At 44.0% G+C, this 23,344-nt stretch overlaps 2 protein-coding genes across 4 annotated transcripts in view; both read left to right on the forward strand.

The window, feature by feature from the left end:
* Nucleotides 1-23,344, forward strand: part of LOC147636593 (uncharacterized) — a 103,016-nt gene that overhangs the window by 66,846 nt on the left and 12,826 nt on the right. The gene's annotated exons all lie outside the window — the stretch shown is intronic.
* On the forward strand, nucleotides 15,318-17,965 carry LOC147636594 (uncharacterized). The gene is made up of 3 exons (XM_086799924.1): nucleotides 15,318-16,559; nucleotides 16,733-17,143; nucleotides 17,274-17,965. The coding sequence occupies exons 1-3, from the start codon at nucleotides 15,318-15,320 to the stop codon at nucleotides 17,697-17,699; spliced, it is 2,079 nt and encodes a 692-aa protein (XP_086656050.1). The 3' UTR covers nucleotides 17,700-17,965.

Genomic DNA, 23,344 nt, shown 5'->3' on the forward strand with positions numbered 1-23,344 from the left:
AAGAATTCAACACTCCAATCGCTTCCATTGCGAAGACTTTCACTGTCATCGACTCTACTTGCATGCTTAAATAAGCAAGTAGTAGGTTCGAGGAGCAAGACTCCATGTTCACATACCCAGGGTAGTCTTCTCTTATCCGACGTGCTCTCTTGCAGATTGTCGCTACCATGTGTTGGTGGAACAATAGAGAGCAGATGGTAGGGAACATGGGTGCTTGAGAGGGTAGTGTGAGTTGCAAGTCTACACCGATAACCACACTGTTTGTAATATTGTATTCATATGCATTGGTATGGAAATCTGGTCAGAAATGCCCATGATACCATGTACTTGATTCTCCCAAGATCAATATACTTTATTTGAGGAAAGGGTCGGCCGTTGCCGCTCATTGTGTGTCTCTTGTCAATTCAACAAATTACTTCTTGTATTGAGCATGTTGTTCATTAAATCTTGGTGTATTTAAGTGTACTGATTAGCATCGGGTTCAATCAAGTTACATTGGTATCGGAGCATACGGTTCTCTTTCACTTCTATCGTGAAAGACGATCACCGCGAACACTAGCTATCTTTACACTTAGAACACTATGGACAACCATAAAGTGAATGTTGGAGATGCTAACACAAGAGGCGAGGACATTGAAATGCATGCTTCCAATGCTTTACAAGAAGAGAAAACTCATGTGGTGCACATTAGGGAACAGGAAAATGTGGGACAGCCGTCTTGTGGCAAAGAGAAAATGCAAGAAGAAGAGTCCATAGCCATAAGGACTGAATTGAGAAAATGCAAGAAGAAGAGTCCATAGCCATAAGGACTGAATTTACTCGTATGCAGGCTCTTCTTTTTGCACAACAAGAAGAATTGAAGCTCTACTACTGCGAGGATTCATTGGTACATGTTGATTTGAAGGCCAAGAAAGCTTAATGTTATATGGATCATGCAATGGCAATGATTACTCAAGAGTTGCACATGCAATCGAGGGATGTAGCACGTGCATACTTGGCTCGTACCGAGGATGCCTATGCAGAAAAGGCAACCATCCCACATGTCTTGGTATCCCACAGGTGCTTGAATAAGAACTTATATCTAAGAGGATGAATCCTCATGCAGGTGTATCTTATGTAGCCTGTGAAGGATGAAATGTTTATGGTGGTGCTCAACATGTATGTCAAATGCCGTTGCCGCCGGCAATGTGCATGCACAACTCATGCAACATGAGCTGTAATTTTCTGTCGGTGCAGGTATTCCGTGTATCTCTCATGCCACTCATGTCCTCAAGTGTGCTCATAAGGGAGAAGCTATGGGTGAAAATGTATCAATGTGTGTTGAGAGGCTAGCCATGCCTCATGCTTTACAGGACACATGTATCTATGCCTTATGCATCACCTTTTGTTTCTAAAATGATGCGAGTCACATGGGCTGTCTGAATGGACAAATATGCGGGAAAACATGTTGAGATGCAGGTTAATGCATCAAAGTCTCGTGACCTTAAAGCCAGAGACAAGTCTGTGAAGTTTGACGCATATCATTTGGAATATTATGCATCAAACGCACTTGCTTTTATTGCCCAGTTTGATATTGCTTTTAGTGATGAGGATTTCACTCAGAAATCCATGATCCGGCATGTAAGCATGTTCATGAAAGGCATTGCTATCCATTGGTGGCTCACAAAGAAGCTCTCATCGAATTCTGTTAGATCATGGGAAGACTTCAAGGAGAGGTTCTATGCCGAATTCTTACCTCCCAATACATTGAATGAGATAATAATGAAGTGGGATTGGGTGAAGCAGAATGAGGGGGAAACGGTGAATGCATATGTGTAAAAGTTTTGGAAAGTGCTTTTGGAGGTGTCTCCGTTTATGCATGTCACCGTGACGGAAAGAAAGAGAAGGTTTCAGTTTGGGATTGCAACCCGTGTACAAAGTAGGACTACAAATGTATCTTGGTCACATCTTACACTAACTAATCGTAGCCGCCACCACCAAGCAATTGGAACTCAAGTTGAGTCGATCTAATAAGGCTAAACCCTCATTTCAAGGCAAAGAGAGGACTGCGCAAAACCTGCAAAATAATGGACAGCCACCTAAAAAGGACCAAAACCAAGATAAAAATGATTCAAAGGTTGAAAATAATTCTACGAAGAAGCGTCCCTTCCAAGTGAGAGACTACGTTCTTACTCCAGAGCAAAAAAAGCAGTATATGAGTGAGGAAAAATGCTTTACTTGTGGTAGTATTGAGTATATTGCAAATGCATGCCCAAACAAGAAGAAGAATGCATCAAAGTCCAATGGTATATGGTTCCAGATGTGCTGGACAACACTTCACATGATAGCAAAGACAGGGTTGTATGTAAAACTTCGGAACAGCTTAAGGATCAGTCCGCTTTGTTCATGTTTGATGATTGTGTAACTGAGAACTTCATATCTACACAGATGGCAGCTACTTTGAGTATCGAAGTGGAGGATATGGGTCCTCAAATTGAAGTAGGGGCTGCCTTTGTTGGTAGAGAAGTACAGGTTATGCCTATTATTAGCAAGTTTCGCTTACACACTCAAGGCCTTGTGGATCATGATGACTTTCTTGTAGTGCCTTTGAATGGTTGTGATGTATTGCTTGGAAAGCCTTAGCACACATGCATTGATCCGTGCAAGGCTTACAAGACCAACAGGATCACCTTGATGCATGAGGTTGAGAGCATGTAATTGATGCTCGTAAAGAGGGTGATACCACTCGGTTGTGATGTATTGCTTGGAAAGCCTTGGCACACACACATTGATCCGTGCAAGGCTTACAAGACCAACAAGATCACCTTGATGCATAAGGCCGAGAGCATGTGATTGATGCTCGTGAAGAGGGTGATACCATTGCCCTTGTATCTCATGTACAAATTAAGAAAGTAATGAAAAAGAGTGTTTGTGCGTACTTAATGTGCATGTAAACACTCTTAGTAATGATAGCCTGAAATTTTTGCAAGAGTACAACGATTGTTTTGCCGATGAGTTACCAAATGAGTTGCCACCCGTACGACCGGAAGATCATGGCATTGATCTTGTGCCGGGTAGCTCACTACCTAATAGGCCAGCCTATCATGTAAGTGCATCCCAAAAAGAGATCGTGAAGCAAGTAAATGAGCTTCTTGAGAAAGCTCACCCCATCAAGATTATAGAGCTTTGAATAAGCTCACCCCATCAAGAATCGGTTTGTGATTCCACACATAGACGACATCCTTGACAAGTTGGATGGATCGGCATGCTTTAGCCAAATTGATCTCAAGGGTGGGTATCATCAAGTACGTGTGGTGTCTGAGGATGTACATAAAACTGCTTTCAGGACAGCATTTGGGCTTTATGAGTATCTTGTTATGCCTTCCGGTCTTACAAATGCCCCGGCTACTTTCAATAAAATGATGGATTGTATATTCCGTGGGTACATGAAATTTACAGGTGTGTTCTTTGATGACATCCTAGTCTTCTGGAAGACCAAAGAAGAGCATAGAGCTCATTCGGCTAATGTTTTTGAAGAACTCCGTAAGCATAAACTCTTCATAAATGCAAAGAAGAGTGATTTCTTCTTGTCAAAGATACATTATCTTGGGCATATTGTGTCCAAAGATGGAGTGCGGATGGATCCTGCAAAGATTGATGCAATTCGGAATCGGCCCAAATCGAGATCAGTGCATGCGATCCATAGTTTTTTTGGATAATGCTCTTACTACCGTAGGTTCATTCGGGACTTTGCATGGATTGCTTCTCCTTTGCATGACTTGACAAAGAAGGCGGCTACATTCAAATAGACTGATGTAGAGAGAGAGGCATTCCTCAAATCGAAAGATACAACTACACATGGTCCAATGTTGATCATTCTGGATTTGCAAAAGCATTTAGTGTGGAATGTGATGCATGTGGAAATTGCATAGGAGTTGGCCTAAATCAAGAGGGACATGCCGTGGCTTATAAGGGCGGTAGATTGCATGATGCAGAGCTCTCTCTTGGCATTTATGAGAAAGAGCTCTTGGCTGTAATTTATGCACTTACCATATGGAAACATTACCTTCTTGGGCCTGATTTCACTGTGAAAATAGATCACCGGAGTTTGAGGTATTTTCTTACCCAAACTAAATTATTAGAGCAGCATATGAGGATGGCCAATTTCCTCTCTATGTTTCATATTCAGATCTTGCACACCCCGCACACCCCAAGAAAGAAGAATGTAGTGGCAGATGTGTTGGGGTAAAGGCATAATGCCCACCCTTATAGTGTGTACAAGCCCATAAGTTATAGTACATAGTACACTTAGTACTTTTAATGTACTAAGTGCACTATGTGTACTAGTGCAATATACATGTGTGATAGGGGAGTCACACACTCTCACTTGGTGAGTTGACTTATCCCCACAACTCTCTCTCTCTCTCTCCCTTGCTTCTCTGTGTATGTCTCCCACATGAACTAACCCTAATTCCTGTTTCTCCCACACAACTGGTATCAGAGCCAAGAAGAAGGCCAGGGGTGATCAAACCTGCTGACCTGTAAGCCATGCCCACAACAAACACCAGCAGGTGACAGGCTGAGGAAACCAGCCGCTGGAAGAGAAAGCGAGAAGGCGCCAGCCAATAGAACCGGGAGTTGTCAGCGTATGCGCAGAAGCGCTGAATCCAATAAGCTGGGCAGCAATTCGTGAGCTGTGCGAACTCAGGCGATAGCACCACTGAAGCGAAAGCAGCGCCATAGGCGAGAAGCGTTGAGCAAAGGCGGCAACTGGGCGTGAGCGAGCGCATTCGCAGTGTAGCGAGCCACCGAAGCAGGCGAGCGAAGAAGCGTCGGCTGGGCGTCAACACAACTAGGCGGAGGCGTTAACATTGAGTCGGCGGCATCAAAACGGGCCAACAACCTCCGTCTGCTGCATCAAAACGGGCCTACGATCTCCCACGTGTGGGACGCCTGAGATCACCGTGGTCGCTTAAACTCTGCCGTGGCCGTTTTTCGCCACACTCCAAACCTGTCAGTTTGACCACTTCACACCCGTCGTCTGTCATTTGCCTCAGCAGCAGTTGGCTCAGTTCCACCGAGACGTTCTGGGAGTTCCTGCTGGAAGTCGAAAGTGCTATTCAGTTCCACCGGCTTACTGTTGTGGTAGAAAGTGCTATTCAAGCGGCAGCCCTTAATGCAGCAAGCCCAATACGCTACAGCTTCAGGAGTAGCAGCATCAGATATGCCCCCCCCTTTCTCCTGCAACAACTAAAATTCAGCCTGCAAATTGGAGAAAAATCAGAAAATTACAAGGTATTTTCCTCAATTTTTTTAAGTACAATCAACAATTGAGCAGATATAGGTGTCGAATTGCTCAATTTTGAGCAAAATTGGCAAAATTGGGTGACATTGGTCACAATCAGGATCAATTTGCAGGAAATTGGATGTTGAAATTTGGGGCTTTTGATGTAATTGTGCAATTAAGCACTCATACATGCTGTATGATGTGAGAAATCGCACATTTGGGCAAAATTGCAGCAAATTGCAGTGCAAATCAAGGGGCTTTTGTGCCGATTTGGTTGATTTGCATGCAGGCAATCGCATTTGATGCTGTGGATAATGTGTTGATGCCTTACAAGCACTCAATGTGCCTGTAAATCAAGGGGCTTTCATGTATTTGATGTATATGTGGCCAGGGGGAAGCATCGTGAACACTCTGGATGCCTTCATGTGCGTCAATGTACCATGTATGATCAGAAATTGATCTTAAATCAAGGGGCTTTTCAAGTTTGTATGCTTGTTGAGCTTGGCAAAGCAGCAGGCAAGACATTTATGCCTTGAATCCTCAAAAATCAGCTTGCAGTCAAGGGGCTTTTGCCCAATTTCTGTTTGGGACTGTTTTATGCAGTGTTCGGGACTGTAAAAGTCTGATTTTCACGCCAGATTTGGCACAGCTTTGTGCAAGTTTTGGCATGGCTGTACATTGTTTTGAGTGACCAAAAGGTTCAATTTCAGCTGCTGTACTTGCCGGTACAGGTTTGGTACATCATTGGTGAGCACTTGGTACTGCTGTACAGTACTTTGGAAAGGCAACAGAGCACATTTAAGGTGCTGTCCTAAATCTGCAGCAACCAGATTTTGGTGTTTTCATCACATACAGTGGGAGAAAAGTTGCATTTTTGCTTCCGCAGTGGGAGATAAAGCTTGGGAGAAAAACTGTGAGCACTGTGTGCGCTTTTGGTGCAGTGTTTGCACATTTTGCAGGGAGTCAGGCATTGACAGGTTGCATTTTGCTATGGCAACCACAGGTGAGAGCTCTTCATTGCTTCACATCAAGAAGCTTGAAGGCTCGCATAATTATGATATTTGGCAAACCCAGTGCTACAATGTGTTGCTCCAGAAAAAGCAGCACAAGCCTATCAAAGAAAGGGGTGTAATGCCCGCTTCTCTTACTGCTGAAGAGTGGGAAGATATGGATGAGCTGGCAAGATCTACTATCATGTTGTCTGTGTCAGACTCATTACTTTTCAGCATTCGTGAAGAGAAGACAGCTTGGGGAATGTGGCAGAGATTGCAGGACTTGTATGCCCAACAAAGTGCCTCAAGCAAAGTGTATTGGTTGAAGAAACTCATAGGTCTTCAGATGAAGGAAGGGGCGTCTATGACAGCCCATCTAAATGAGTTTAATGGTATTGTCAGCCAGGTCATTAATCAAAAGCTGGCAATGGACGATGAGTTCAAAGCCACTTTTCTGTTATGCACTTTGCCAGAGAGTTGGGACACATTCAGGACAGCCACTAGCAATTCGCATGCTATGCTGTCATATGCAGATGTTGAGGGTGCTCTTCTTCAAGAAGAGATGAACAGGAAAAACAACTCTGTTGGAAAGTCCAATGCAATGAATGCACGTGGGAGATCCCAGCAAAGGGGAAAAAGCCAAGAACGGGGAAGGAGCAAGTCTCGCTCCAAAAAGGATTTGGAATGCCATTATTGTGGCAAGAAGGGACACGTTAAAAAGCAATGCTACAAATGGAAAAATGATCAAAAAGAAAAGGGAAAAGGCAAAGACAAAGAGAAAGATGAAGCCAAAGATGTAAAGCCAAAGGGCAAAAGTGGAGTCAAGATTGAAGAAATCAATGTGTCACATGCAGGTGGCAGTGAGGATGAGGTCCTATTTACGTCTTCACTTGATGCCCATTCACTTCTTACAGGTGGTCATGGTATGCACTCATGGATCATTGATTCAGGTGCCTCCTTTCATGTCACAGGTTGCAGAGACTTGTTTGTCAGGTATACTGCTGGCAATGAAGGAGTGGTTTATTTGGGTGATAACCATGCATGCAAGATACTTGGCAGAGGTGATGTGAGGCTTGTGTTTTCAGATGGCTCACAGCTTATGCTCCATGATGTCAGGCATGTGCCTGAGATCAAGAAGAATCTGCTTTCTACTGGACAGCTTGATGATGCTGATTATGTTACCACATTTGGTAGTGGAAAGTGGAAAATTAGTAAGGGCTCACTGGTTGTTGCCAGAGGCTCTAAGGTGGACACTCTTTACTTTATGCATGCAGGTGTTTGTCACCATGCTAATGTAAATGCAACCGAGTTGCCGGAAATCTCTATGTGGCATAGCCGGTTGGGACACATGAGTGTCAAGGGAATGGAGCAATTGTCTCGTTTGGGTTACTTGCCTTCTCTAAAGTTTTCAAGTTTTCAGTTTTGTGAGCATTGTATATATGGTAGGCAACTACAGTGCCCCCACAAGAAAGCTCTTGGACAGAAAGATGCTCAGTTAGAGCTTGTGCATACAGATGTATGTGAGATGCCTCAGCTTTCTTTGGGAGGGGCAAAATACTTTGTGTCTTTTATTGATGATGCCACATGCAAGGTGTGGGTTTATCCTCTTCGTTTGAAGAGTGATACATTCTCAGTGTTTCAGAAGTTTGTTGCTCTTGTTGAGAATCAAACTGGCAAAACACTGAAGGCTTTGCGTTCCGACAATGGTGGAGAGTATATGTCCAAACAGTTTCAGGACTTTTGTGATGCTAAAGGCATCAAGAGGGAGCTCTCTACTCCTTATGATCCTCCACAAAACGGAACAGCAGAGAGGATGAACAGGACCATTCAAGAAAAAGTCCGTTCTATGTTGTCACATGCTGCATTACCTCATGGTTTTTGGGCTGAAGCTGTTATGACAGCCGTTCACCTTATAAATAGGTCACCTAACACGAGGCTTGGTGGGAAAGTGCCAGAGGAAGTATGGACAGGGAAGCCTCCGTCATACAAGCACTTGAGAGTGTTTGGTTGCGTTGCGTACGTGCACATACGCAGGGAAATGCGCACCAAACTTGATCCTAAGTCTCACAAATGCATATTCCTAGGATATGGTGACAGAGGTGAAATGGGGTATAGACTTTGGGATCCCATGAATAGAAAGATCATACGCAGCAATGATGTCATTTTTTATGAAACATGCATGTATAAGGAGCCTGCAAGGCAACAGGAGCCTGGCAGAGTCATCTTTGATGATGATGGACATCATGGACAACAACAAAGGGCTGTAAATCAGCCATTACAGCAGGAAAACCAGCCCTTAAATGGTGCTGAAAATGGTCCAAATGGACAGCCAGAGATGGCAGAAGATATCCCTATGGATATACCACAGTTAGAAGAAATACCGGGCATGATATTTCAGCCTTATGGCATGGAACAGGAGCCACCAATGGGTGATATGCAGGCTGGACAGCAACCTGCAAATGATGGTCATTGGGTACGGAGGTCCACTAGACCCTCCAGAGCCCCTGACAGGTTTGTTCCAGGGGTTGACTACTTGATGCTTACTGACTGTGGGGAGCCCTCATGTTATAAGGAGGCTTTACAGAGGGCATACAAGGCTCTTTGGGAGCGTGCCATGAAGTCAGAGATGGATTCTCTGCACAAAAATGGAACATGGAAGTTGGTGCATTTGCCTGCAGGCAAGAAGGTTTTGCCATGCAAGTGGGTATACAGGCTCAAAGTTGCACCAGATGCAAAGCCAAGATACAAAGCCAGGTTAGTGGCTAAGGGCTTTAAGCAGGAATATGGTGTGGACTTTGAGGAGATCTTCTCTCCAGTGGTCAAAATGACCACACTTAGAGCTGTGTTAGCTTTGGTTGCGCATGATGATCTGGACTTGATTCAGATGGATGTGAAGACTGCTTTTCTTCACGGTGATCTCCATGAGGAGATATATATGCAGCAGCCAGAGGGTTATGCAGTGAGTGGAAAGGAGAAGCTTGTATGCAAGCTGAAAAAGAGTCTTTATGGGCTCAAACAGGCACCAAGAGAATGGTATCATAAATTTGATACATTCATGAAATCTCAGAAATTCAGGAGAAGTGACATAGATCACTGCTTGTACACCAAGAAAGCTTTGGATGGCAGTCTATTGATCCTCATCTTGTATGTTGATGATATGTTGATTGCCGGGAAATCTCGTAAGGAGATGGATACCTTGAAGCAGAGACTGCATCAGACCTTTGATATGAAGGATTTGGGTGATGCAAATCACATTTTGGGTATGCGGATACTTCGGGACAGAAATCAGCATGTGTTGTATTTGTCTCAGAAGGAATACATTGGCAAAGTCTTGCAGAGGTTCAATATGGACGGGGGGAAGAAGACTAGTACTCCTTTGCCTCCATATGTGAAACTCAGTGCTATGGACAGCCCACAGTCAGATAGAGACAGGGCTGATATGGCCAAGATTCCGTATGCTTCAGCTTGTGGCAGTCTCATGTATGCCATGGTTGCTACTAGGCCGGACATTGCATTTGCAGTGGGAGTGGTTTCTAGATACATGGCCAACCCTGGCAAGAAGCATTGGGAAGCAGTGAAAGGTGTCATGAGATACCTGAAGGGCACACAGGATTTGTGCATTTGCTTTGGCAAACAGGATGCATTAGTGCATGGTTACACGGATTCGGATTATGCCGGTCATCCAGATAATTGGAAGTCTACTACCGGTTATGTGTTTACATTCACAGGAGGTGCTGTGTCATGGATATCCAGGATGCAGAAGTGCACAGCCTTATCTACTACAGAGGCGGAGTATATTGCAGCCACAGAGGCTTGCAAGGAGGCATTATGGCTATCTCGGTTAGTGGTTGATTTGGGTTATACAGGGGATATTCCATTGTTGCATTGTGACAGTCAGAGTGCCATCCAGTTGGGAAAGAACCCTGTTTTTCATGCAAAGACGAAGCATGTGGATGTGAAGTATCACTTCATCAGAGAGGTGATAGAGAACAAGCAAATTCAGCTTGTTAAGATTCACACGGATGACAATCCGGCTGATCTGTTGACAAAGAGTTTGCCTCCGGAGCGGTTTGCTCATTGCAGACACTTGATGGGCATTGGATGAGGCCAGTTTCAGCCTTGATATGGCCTTGTATATTATCATGTACATGTTGATTTTTTCTTTTCCTTTACTTAAGGGCACTTTGCCTTTAAGTGGGAGGTTGTTGGGGTAAAGGCATAATGCCCACCCTTATAGTGTGTACAAGCCCATAAGTTATAGTACATAGTACACTTAGTACTTTTAATGTACTAAGTGCACTATGTGTACTAGTGCAATATACATGTGTGATAGGGGAGTCACACACTCTCACTTGGTGAGTTGACTTATCCCCACAACTCTCTCTCTCTCTCTCTCCCTTGCTTCTCTGTGTATGTCTCCCACATGAACTAACCCTAATTCCTGTTTCTCCCACACAAGATGCATTGTCACGAAAGCTGTATGTAGTAGCTATCTTGGTTATCTCTCATGGGGACTTGTCTGCCATGCGTGATTTGCATCATACGAATGTTGATTTCGCCACTATTTGGGCTGATTTGATGGCTGGTCATGCACATGCCTCATATGTGACCAAAGAGGGTTATCTCATGAAAGATAATTGCATATGTGTGGTGTCTTAACATGAGACAAAAGGTTTTGGATGAGTGCCATGCTTCTTCATATGCCAATCATAGAGGCATAATGTCTACTAGGCACATGATTAGCGGTATTTCTTTTGGCCATGTATGCGGAAGAACATAAAGGCACATGTACGTGCATGTATCATCTGTCAAAAGGTGAAATTTGATAGGCAAAAGGCACAAGGTTTGCTTTAGCCATTGCCTATTCCCATGTAGCCATGTTAAAGTATTACAATGGATTTCATTATGGACTTGCCACGGACCCAACAAGGTAATGATGCTATTTGGACAATTGTGGACAGGTTTAGCAAGCAAGCTCACTTCTTGCCAGTCAAAAAGACCATCAAAGCTGAGCATATGGTTAAAATATATCTTGCACAAGTGTTCAAGCATCATGGAATGCCGAAGTCCATTGTGGGGGATAGAGATTCCAAGACTACAAGTCTGTTTTGGCAAGTCTTATTTGATAGTATGGACACCAAATTGGAGTTCTCATCAGCTTATCACCCTCAAACGGATGGGCAAAGTGAGGCTGCAAATTCAGCTGTGTTGGATCTCTTGAAATGTTATGTGGAAAATCAAAAGTCTTCTTGGGAGAAGTCCTCACTGCTTGTGGAATTTACATATAACAACACGGCGCATGCATCTATGGGAAAGGTCCCGTTTGAGATTGTTTATGGTGAAGTAGTTTTACCACCCATCCTTTGCACAAAGGATGAGATATTTGCATCTGATGAGTATGTAAGAGACTTGTATATTGCTTTTGCTCAGGTGCGGACTGCCATTGCAAGGTCACAAGACAAGCATAAAAAGGTTGTCGAACAAGCATAGAAGACAATTCGATGTTAAAGAGAATGATTAGGTATTGCTAAAATTAGAGAAAGCAAGACTTGCGAAGAGGCTTGGCAAAGAGGGTGCATACCCTAAGCTTGCAACTAGAATCTAAGAGCCTTTTCGAGTGAATGAGAAGGTTAATGAAGTGGCTTTTAGGTTGGCATTGCCTAGTCATTGGCATTTACACAATGCTTTTCATGTGAGTCTCCTATGCAAGTATGTAGGGCCGGCGCCCAGTGAACTGGTCATTGAGGATCCACCAGAAGTGGATGAGCTTGAGGAGATTTTGTAGCCAGAGCAGATTGTGTATCACAAGGAACACAAGCTTGCTACAGGCAAAGTTGTCAAGCGTTATCTTGTGAAGTTTAAGAACTATCTTCCCATTGATGCTAAATGGGTAGATGAAGAGTTCTTTAGAGATTGTCCGCACTTTATTTATACGTATTTGGATGCTTTTCAATTGCGGACAACTGTAGAAGCCGGGGGCGATGTCACTGTTTGGCCACCCATGCTTTCTCATTATGTATGTACATTGGACTGGCGTCCATGGCAGTTGCATATATCAGGGATTAATGCCACTCATGCGATAGTGTGGACTTGGCTTTCTGCTGGGACTTCTGCTTGTGTGTACATGCTCAGAAATGCTGAGAGGATTGGTGCTCCATTGGGTCAGGTACCTCATGTACTTGCCTGGAGTACGTCTATTTTGGTATAGTCTCATGAACGGAGATTGTCCATACCAATGCTGCATTGCATAACATCTTTATGTGCTTGCTTGCAATTGAATTTGCATGCTATATTCATGCTTGCCAGACCAATGTGTAGTTCCGGATAAGGGGACGCCCGCGTGTGAACCGTGCGTGTGAAACTGTCTACTGACATGGTTATGTGGCATGTGAGAGGTGGTAAGTATTGGTCATAAACCTAGCGTTAGGGATTAGAATTAATTTATAAGTGAGTGCATACACACTTCATTAAGTTTTGGGTGACCAAAACTCACTTATAAATTACGACCAGCCCTGTGTTCGCACACACTAATGTTGTCACCCGCTTGTATTTATGAGAAATCCGCAATCCAAAACCCTAATCAGCTTACAGGGAATTTTGTATCAAGAATTTTGAAGTTAATAAAACTTGGACGTGTTGTCTGACCTAGCATGGCAGACTTCATGATTGGACATGTGTTCTTTTCCAAGGAACCATGATTGGACATGCTTCTATTCCGAAATAGGAGAGCATAATATTGCATGCATGAATGGACATGCTTCCATCCCGAAGTGGGGAAGTATGATTGGACATGCATGATGGACTATGCACTCTTACCAATATGGGAGAGCGTATAGATGGATACAAGTGTATGGAACGGATGGTACTCACCTTAGGCACATGCACAATAAGCTGTTTGAAGATCTTGCATTGGATGCTGATTTTGAGAATGCTTGAATATTTAGGCATTCATCTTAAAGCATCGAACTTGTGTATAATACTGGTTGCGGATCTAGCGACTAGTATTTTGCAGGAGGTATGTTTCTTACTTAAACTACTTTCAATTTTGATAGTTTTACAAGTTATGTACATTTTAAGTTGGAGGTCGATTTTGAGGCCTTTTCCTTTATCTTTTGGGAAAACAAAGGTTGGAATCGGAATTAGAGCGATGAAAATCCAAATTTTTTAAATTTTTAAATTTTTTTTAATTTTTTTAATTATTTTTTTGAGGTGACGTGGCGACTCGCCCAGGCCATCTCAGCAACTATCTCTTCAGTTGCATATGCAATTTCGTTTTAGATTAGAACTTGAGTTATAAGCATCTCTTTCTGTTTTCCAAAGAGGAAAAGAGAACTAACTCTTTCTATTTATTGACAAAGGAAAGTTTCCCATGCAAAACTAAACATGTGTAAAAGTTTCCCATGCAAACTAAAACATGTGTAAAAGTTTTCCATGCAACCTAGCATGTGTAATCTTTTTCTATTTTGAACTAAGAAAGCTTTTTAGAAAGGAATTCACCTATAAAAGGAGGTGATTCTCTTCATTTTGGAGGAGAAGAGTTCATGTAAACTTGTGCATTTTTGAGAGCAGGAAGGCAAGAAGACTAGCTTCTTCTCTACCAAGTGTAGAGAATCATTTTTCAAGAGAGAAGGCTATCATGTGAAGACGGAGGTGCTACCCATTACAAAGAGGAGGGTACTAGACTCATGAGTTAGGTTTCATAAATGACCCCTCTAATCTCAATCTCTAATAACATAACCCATTCACACCGTTCACTTGAGGGGGGTTTATAGGTCATGCCCACCCGGCCACTCCCGGGTAGTTCAGGTGTGAACCCAGCTTACTCACGGGCACTTTTTCCCTATGGCTGGACACAGGTTTTTTTCCCGTGTGAACACACTCTTGTGTGTTGGGCACTTAGCTGTAGGCTTTTTAGTACTCATTTGTACTTTCATTTCATTCATTCAACGAGTACATCTTTCTAGCTCCCTCACGTTTCTTGCTGTGCTTGAGCTTGTGTGTGTGTGAAGGTTAGCTTCCCTCCTACCCAACATGGAAACACTCTTAGAAGCTTGGAAAATACACTAGCAAGCTTGGATATGGAGTTGGGAAGGAGAAAGTGCAGAAAATACAGCCAAAAGGCCTCACAAAGGAGGGTGCCAACTTCTAGAGAGAGAGGGAAGAAAGATATGATGAGATGCCCACCCTAGGTGTGAGGTAGAGAGGACAAGTAACTTGTGGTGCAAGCTGGGATGCACACATGGTTGGTTGCTTCCTTTGTACAAAGGGGGATAAGGTGTGGGCGGTGGGCATTGAGTTTTGTCCACCTCAGGACATCTGAAACTCGTTGAGGTTGCGTAACAAGAGACAGCATAGACCCGGAACGGCCGGGCCCCTTCACAAGAATATGAATTATTCCTCCAGAATTTTACAAGTGTATGGGCTGATTTGAATCAGCATGGTACCGCCATCAAACAAGATAGAAAACAAAGCCTTTGGAATCTCCTAGTTTGTATGTGGTGGGTGGCCTACCACTCACACGCAAGTGTTGGAGCATAGTTGCAAAAAAACGCGTTTCAAACTTTAGGCTACTCGTTTGAAACGTGCAAACGTTTCAAACGTTTGAAACGCGTTTTTTTGCTGGGCCAGTTTTTTTTTATGATAGAAAACGTACGATGCAGTATCTCCTGGCATTTCAGTTTTGAAAGTGACGCTTGAAAGAGACGTTTCCAGCCTTTGAAGTCTTCCAGGTTTGCTTGCACCCCTACCTACGCACCAGTCCTTCTCCCCCGGCCCCTACGCACCGTAGGTAACAGGTTTGTACTAACCCTAAATCCTGATTTTTTCTGATTTTGGACCAAATTTCAGATTTGAAATTTGGGCATTTTTTGCCAGGTTGCCTACATTGGTGCATGCACACCTTGCCTACGCACCAAGCCTACTCCTCCGGCCCCTACGCACCCTGCTTCTCAGGTTTTTAATAACCCTAAATGCTGATTTTTTCTGATTTTGGACCAAATTTCAGATTTGAAATTTGGGCATTTCTTGCCAGGTTGCCCAAATTTCTTCATTCATTCATCATGCCTCGGGCTAAGGATGCCATGTGGAACCACGTAACTCCTGTGAGCAGATATGGGGGTTCAGGCACAGAAAGGTGGAAATGCAATTTTTGTGCCAAAGTGTCAGGTGGGTCTATTATTAGGGTAAAGGCCCATTTTACAGGAGTAAGAGGGGAAGGCATTGGCCCTTGCAGTCAAGTACCAAGAGAGGTTGTAGCGTCTCTTCAGCAATGGAAGAGAGAACATGAAGCAGCAAAGGGAATTCAGCCTATTGATGATGATGTACAGGATACAGATTCTGTAGGTGATGTGTCCAAAAGAGCTAGGACAGAGGATGATTTGCAGAGTCAAGCAGGTGGGTCTAGCTCCATTCCTGTAGCCCACAGATCTTCATTGCCCACCGTGCCTTCTCTAAAGAGGGCAGGCATTAAAGCAGGCATACAAAAGCAAGCTGTCAAGGAGGCCACACGTGAATTGACAAAGTTGTTTATACAATGCGCTTTGTCATTTCACGTCGTGCGTACTCCTCGTTGGAAGAAGGCCATTAAAGCTATCAGCCGCATTGGGTATGAGTGGGAGGGTCCATCTTATGAGTCCCTTCGCAAAACCCACTTAAGGAAGGAGAAGAAGGCAGTGGAGCTTGAGATGGAGCCTTTGAAGGCAACCTGGCAGAAATATGGATGCACATTGCTTTGTGATGGCTGGACAGACATGAGAAAGAGAAATGTATATAACATTTTGGTGTCCTGTTGTAAGGGCACAATGTTTTTGCGTGCCATTGATGCCTCGGTTCCAGGTACAGTTGTTACTGGAGCATTCATATGGAGACATTTGCGTGAGGCAGTGCTAGAGATTGGCCCAGAGAACATAGTGCAGGTAGTTACAGATAATGGGTCAAATTGTGTATCTATGGGCAGGATGTTAGAGGATGAGTTTCCAAAGATAGTGTGGACTCCATGTGCATCACACAGCTTGGACCTCTTGATAGAGGATGTGGCCAAAATTGGGTGGATTGCCGACCTCTTTAGTACTTCTCGGAGCATGGTGAAGTTTGTCACCAAGAGGCCAAAGGTTTTAGCTATGTTTCGTGCACACAGTGATTTGGAGTTGTTGAAGCCCTCAAACACCAGGTTTGCTTACATGCTCATTGTGGTTGAGAGGCTTGTGCGGGTCCGTACAGGTTTACTCCGCACTGTTGTCTCTCAGGAGTGGATGGCATGGGATGATAGAGAGCATCCCAAGGCAGTAGCATTTGTGCGCGCGGTAATGCGAGACACTTGGTGGGCTGAGGCCCTTGCACTTGTCACGGCCACTCAGCCTATATATAGTGTGCTTCGCATTACGGACATGGAGGGCAGCACCCTTGGACTCTTATATGAGTTCATGGACCGCATTGGAGAGGCCCTAGATCGATGCACTATACTATCAGCTGAGAGGTATGTATCATTGTATGTCATTGTTGTTCTTTTAGTTGCCAGTGGCCACATTATACATTGATATTAATTCCATGCTTCCAAGTGTCGTTGAACAGGATCCAGGACATCAGGGAGGTGTGGAACCGTAGATGGGATTGGTTTCATAGGCCAATCCATGCGGTTGCCCATATACTACACCCACTATGGCGGAATGAGGAGCAGTTCAACAATGAGGAGCTAGAAGAGGGATGGCAGTCTTACATCCAGACCTGGACTGGAGGTGATGTTCAGCTCCTCAGGAAGTTAGAGGATGAGCTCCTAGTATTTCGGAATGGGAGTCATGCCTTTGGGAGAGCCACTGCAGTTTTGAGAGAGACTCAGCTTCAGCCAGTCTCTTGGTGGGAGAAATATGGCATCGGTACTCCAGTTCTGGTAAGTGCCCACTGACAAGTTACAACTTACATGTAATAAGTTTGCACTTTGAAGTAACAACTTAGTACTTACAACTTATATAAGTTGTTTCTTCTTATTATTTATAAAGTTTTCTGTTATCTTTTGACAGAAACGCCTTGCATTACGAGTCCTCTCACAGGATTGCAGCTCTGGTCCATGTGAGAGAAACTGGAGCACATGGGCCCTCTTCCATACAAAGAAGAGGAACAAATTGTCCACTGCTCAATTAGAACGGTTGGTGTATTGTCATTGCAACCTCCGTTTAATTGAGCAGCAAGGCAATCCCATTGAGCCGCGCCAAGTGAATGTCGACAAGATCGACATAGAGAAAGTGAAGGACGTACCAGAGATCCCTGCTGAGGAGCGCGACATCTATGCCATGCTATATGAGGAGATGATGGCACCAGCTACTATGACACGATCACGGGCACCGACATCAGCAGATCATGCATCTACGAGTGCTGAGGCTGAGGCTGAGGCTTCATCTTCTTACGACACAGACTCACATTCCTCAGAGGAGGATGATGCTGAGTAGTTACTAGTTACTACTAGTGACTCTTGACTCTTGACACTTGAGTCTAGAGTTGAGAGTCCAGACTCCAGACATTGGAGACCATTTGTTTTTTCAGAGTTTTTGTATTTGGTCTTTCGGTACAGACATCTGTATTTCAGATTTCAGATTTATCATTTGACACTATTCACTAGTGCTTAGTATGTTGCTTAGTATGTTGTAAGTTGTAACTTGTAACTTCAAACTGGTTATGCTATTAATAATTATATGGGTTTTTGCCATCTATGATCTAATTCCTGATTCCTGAAGACTGCCATGTATCATGTATGATGTATCATGATTCATGTTACATGTATGATCATTGTATGATGTAAATTGTAATCATGTATGATGTATTAAGAATCAGGATTCAGTATGAAATTTGAATCATGGATTCATCATTCATGATGTATCATGATTCATGTATATGAAAGTTGAATGTAGATTTTAGCATTAAACTGTACCAAACATAAATTTATGGACACCCCCCTAAAACAAACCTGGAAAAAACACCTGAAAAAAAATTTGAAAAAAACTTTTAAAAAACTTTTGGAAATTTGTTTGAAACGTTTTTGAAACGTTTCAAACACGTTTCAAAAACGCGTTTCAAAAAACGTGTGGCAACTATGTGTTGGAGAAACTCACCCATCTGTGTGCCACCCCAATGGCCTACCAATGGGTCACACAACCGGTTATCTTCTCTTGTGGCAAGGATGCTCACAAGAGTGAAGTCCTTTGATGAAGAAAATAAGCAAGGTGATGAAGTTGTGAATACTGCCCTGCACTATGCTCCACAGTAAGAGTGATCAAGAGAGATCACGATGGCAAAAATGAACTCCAGTGCCAATGGAAAAAGCAAGCACTATATGACGGGGAAAATGAGAAACCCCAATGTCATAGTGCTAATGGTAGAGCACAGTAGTACATAAACGCATCACCTGAAATGCATGTCAAAGATCATGTGGACATCAATTGCATCAAATCAAGAGGCATTGCATAATACCCCCTTGAAGGCAAGCATCCAAATGCCAAACCGAACTGCATGCAATCCACATTAATGACAACAAGAGAGCAAAGCATAGCTTTGTAATTGCATTAGTGATAAGCATAAGAAGATGTAGCAGATATACCCATGTCTAAAGGCAACAAGATCCAGGAGTCATGCCTGTGAGACATGCAATGTAAGCTGCAAGAGAGAAACTCATCAATGGAGGGTCAGATGAGGAAAAATTAGCAATGGTAGGGCTGTTAAAAGTAAAAATTCAGCAATGGGGAAAGCTGAAAATCGGGAGAAAAAGTGGGGACTTGGGGCGGGCATCAGCCAATGCTATGAGAGGATGGGTAAACTCTCAGCGATGCCATGATCAGTGGCATGTATGGCAAGTGTAAAGATGCATAATCCCACAATGAATAATATACATGTGACATGTCAGTACCATGAGGACAAGCCAACACTGGCCAAGTGTGTAGAAGGCACTCCCAGACTCCAGTAAACATCACAAGTGAGAAAGTGACAATGTCAACAATGTAGAAACAATCCCGCTGCAAGCGAAAATAGTATAAAAGGCATCTCCTGTAGACATCACATAAGAGAAAGCGTCTAGCATAGACAAGCATAAGGGTCAACAAGCATAAGTGACCATGAGGCATCACCAACTGCATGTGGGCAAGTAAAATCCCCCCCTGAAATGCATCTGCTAGACAATGCATACCAAGAAGTACGGACTGTAGAGCATAGTTATCAAAAGCAACGGCATTTGAAGACATCTCTGCAGGGTGATGAAGATGTAATGGTCAAGGCTGATACATGTGTAGCCAAATTGGCCTGATCTGCACCTGTGGAAGAAGATGCCAGCTTCTTCTTTTTTTCACTCTCAATATGCTTCCTGCATTCCTCTATGGTGTGCCCTGTTTTCTTGCAATAATTACATCGCTTTTTCTTTTCAAGCTTGTCCTCTGTCTTGGGAGGATCTGATGGGCTAGGTTTAGGCCCAGATTGATTCCCACGAAAGGGAGCAGCCATTGCTGACTCAACAGACATCATGTTGTTCTTGTTGGAACCGGATTGCTCTTCACTGAGCAAGAGAGTCACAAGGTTGTCAAAAGTGACCACATTAGGTGCATTGCCAACCAACAACCGTGAAGTGGTGCCAAATGTTTGATAAGAGTCGGGCAAATTATGCAAGACTGTCTGAACAAGATAGCCATCTGTCAAGACGTCATCAATGTTAATGAGTTGCTCTCGAAGGTCTTTCACATGCGTAAGGTACTGATCGATAGAGTCACCTTCAAGCATGCAGTCAGTCTCAAGCTTGCCCCAAAGGTAAGCTACACGAGCCTCATTGTGACCTGAATACAACACCGCCAAGGTATCCCAAGCACCCTTTGCGGTGGTGCAGGAACGAATGTGCGGAATGATATGCCTGCGTCACGACAGAGCAATCAACGCAGCATCCCTAGCATCCCAAGTACGCTGCTGCTGGGTAGTAGGAGGACGAGAAGGTTGACCTACAGGAGTGTGAGCGGGAATTCGTCACCTTCCGCTGGAGCAGGTGCGAGAGGACGCTCCTCACTGCCATCCACATATAGCTATACATTCTTGGCAACCAATACATGATGCTTCATATAAGCCCACATAGGGTAGTTATTCCCATTGACTTTGTCCTCTTGAGACAGCATGCCAAAGAGGTCATTGTTACTGTTGGCCATGACAACATAGCAAATCTGTTCACAGGTCACCACACGAGTAGGCAATGCCCAACAAAACTGTAAGAATGCGGGAGATAAATAGCAAGATAATCAATGGACTGAAAGGGAACTCCTTCACCACAAGAAATACATATGCATGTCCCAAATCTGCAAGTGTACTGCACGATAATGCAAATCTGTCAAAGTGTCCACAATGGCATATATATACTGCAGTAGACCACAAATGTATACATGTGCCGTGAAAAACACGATCAACTGACACGTGTAAGAGCTACAACTGCTCAAATCCCGGCAAAATCAAAGGTAAATGGGTCGAATGCTGCAAAAATGGGCTTAATGTAGAAAAGCCCCGATTTTTAGGCAGCCAATTAGACCAAATCTGAATCTGCACCTGTGAATCTGCTAAAGTGTCCAAATGTGCAATTGTCACCTGTACCAAATGTTGTAATGCCCAAAAAAATTGGGGGAAATGCCCCAATGTCAAGTGAATGTGTCTGTAACACCCAAAATGCCTGCAAATGTCTTTCATAGACTTGCAAATAGTGTCAATTTTTGCAAAATCCCCAAATTTCTAGTGCAATTATGCACCAAATCTGTTGAAATCAATGCCAATGTGTACCAATGTGGCAATTACAGGCTCAATGATGAAAAGCCCCAAATTGTAACAGACACAATGTGCAATTTTAGGTCAAAATCTGCAAATCCCACGAACCTGTAAAATTGTAAATCTGTGGGGGCTGAAATTTTTAAAAATTTTCAAATGTCTCAAATTTTGCACGCTGTCAATGCTCGCTAGGTACATTGTTGGGTACAGTCGGGCAGGTACAATTGGGCAGGTACAGGTGGTGGAGCACAATATGGCAGTAGGTACAGGCGGCGCAAGGCAGTAGTAGGGCGGCGCACAGCAAGCTTGGCAAGGCAATAGCAGGGTGGCACACAACAGGCTTGGCAGGGCAGTAGCAAGGTAGTAGCACAGCAGGCGGCGCAGGGCGGTGGCAGGGTGGTGCAAATCAAGTGAGTCGGGCTTCAAAGGGGTGGTGTAGGATAGGTCGGGCAGCTGCAAAGGGGCGCAGGGCGGTAGCTGCAAGGAGTTCATGGCAGCGCACAACAGTTGTTCGGTAGCGCACAACAGCTATTCGGCGGCGCACAACAGCTGGTTGGGCATAGGTACAGCATGTCGCAGGTACAGTCGCAGCTTCAAGGGGGGCATCGAGCAGTGTTCAGTGCTCAGTATAGTAGGCAGCAGGGTGTAACCCTAACCCTAATGTTGGGGGGGAAGTAGAGTGTAACCCTAACCTGATACTGAAGTTGGGTAGGAGGGCAGCCAACCTGCACACACACACACACACACACACACACACACACACACACAAGCTCAAGCACACCAAGAAACGTGAGGGAGTTGGAAAGATGTACTCGTTGAATGAATGAAATGAAAGTACAAATGAGTACTAAAAAGCCTAAAGTACAAAACACACAAGAGTGTGTTCACATGGGGGAAAAAAACGTGTGTCCAGCCACATGGAAAAAAGTGCCCGTGAGTAAGCTGGGTTCACACCTGAACTAGCGGGAGTGGCCGGGTGGACATGACCAACATTCCAGGTGGTGTTCACTCTCCCACACACTCCCAATGACTGAAATTCAGCAAAACGGCTCTTATATTTGTTGTAATTTTTGGTCTTATTGTTGAGAACCCTAATTTCAGTCTTCCTTTCTCAAGGTGAACCATAGGGGAAGGTTTCCTAGGGTTCCCTTCATCCTCTTTAAGACTTCTGTCACGAAGGATCGTGGGGCAGATTGAAGAATTCAACACTCCAAACGCTTCCATCACGAAGACTTTCACTGTCATCGACTCTACTTGCAATTGGTAAGCTTTGATGCTTAAATATTGAAGCAAGTAGCAGGACTCCATGTTCACATACCTTGTGTAGTGTTCTCTTGTCCTATGTGCTATCTTGGAGATTGTTGCTACCATGTGTTGGTGGAACAATAGAAAGCAGATGGTAGGGAACAATAGAAAGCAGATGGTAGGGAACATGGGCACTTCAGAGGGTAGTGTGAGTTGCAAGTCTACACCGATAACCACACTGTTTGCAATACTATATTCATATGCATTGGTATGGAAATCTGGTCAGAAATGCCCATGACACTATGTACTTGATTCTCCCAAGATCATTATACTTTATTTTGAGTGAGGGGCCGGCCGTTCCGGCTCATTGTGCGTCTCTTGTGAATTCAGCAAATTACTTCTTGTATTGAGCATGTTGTCCATTAGATCTTGGTGTATTTAAGTGTATTGATAAGCATTGTGTTCAACCAAGTTACATTGAACCTGGTCCTCTATGGTGCATACTCTGCATATCCACTCCTCTTGTGGGATGTTCTCAACTCTCCCATATCTACTCGGAGGCGGTGGGAGGATAATCTGAGCTGACCGTTTGCGAATGCGCATAGCATGCGACATGTGCATCTGCATGTACCTTAGGATCTCAAAGAACCCATCCCTGTTGAGTCTCAAAAAATGCTCCATGTAGAACTAACGTTTCGTCCCTATCTTTGATGATGACTGAGTAGATCCAACCGGATGATCTGGTTGATTGCCGATCATGAGGTTGAGGTGTGGGGAGTCTAGGCTGTACTGAAATGTGGGGAGATGATCCATCTCCAGAGTCCAATCCATGGGCATGCTCTAATAAGGCTGGTGGCTGTCTTCTCTGTGATATGGAGGGTAATCTGGCGTGTCTCTACTGCTCCCTCTCCCTCTCATGCTACAACTGCATAGAAGACATCTGGTGCCAGCCGAGGGGGATGGTCTTTGTCCAAGGAGTATACATGCTGAATGTAAGTAATGGTCTGGAAGAATCTACGACGGTTTTTGTGTAGGGAGTATACATGCGAAATGTAAGTAATGGGCTGGAAGA

This window comes from Cibotium barometz, chromosome 7 (genome assembly GCF_041138505.1).
Source record: "Cibotium barometz isolate CiBa-2024 chromosome 7, ASM4113850v1, whole genome shotgun sequence".
Classification (NCBI taxonomy): Eukaryota; Viridiplantae; Streptophyta; class Polypodiopsida; order Cyatheales; family Cibotiaceae; genus Cibotium; species Cibotium barometz.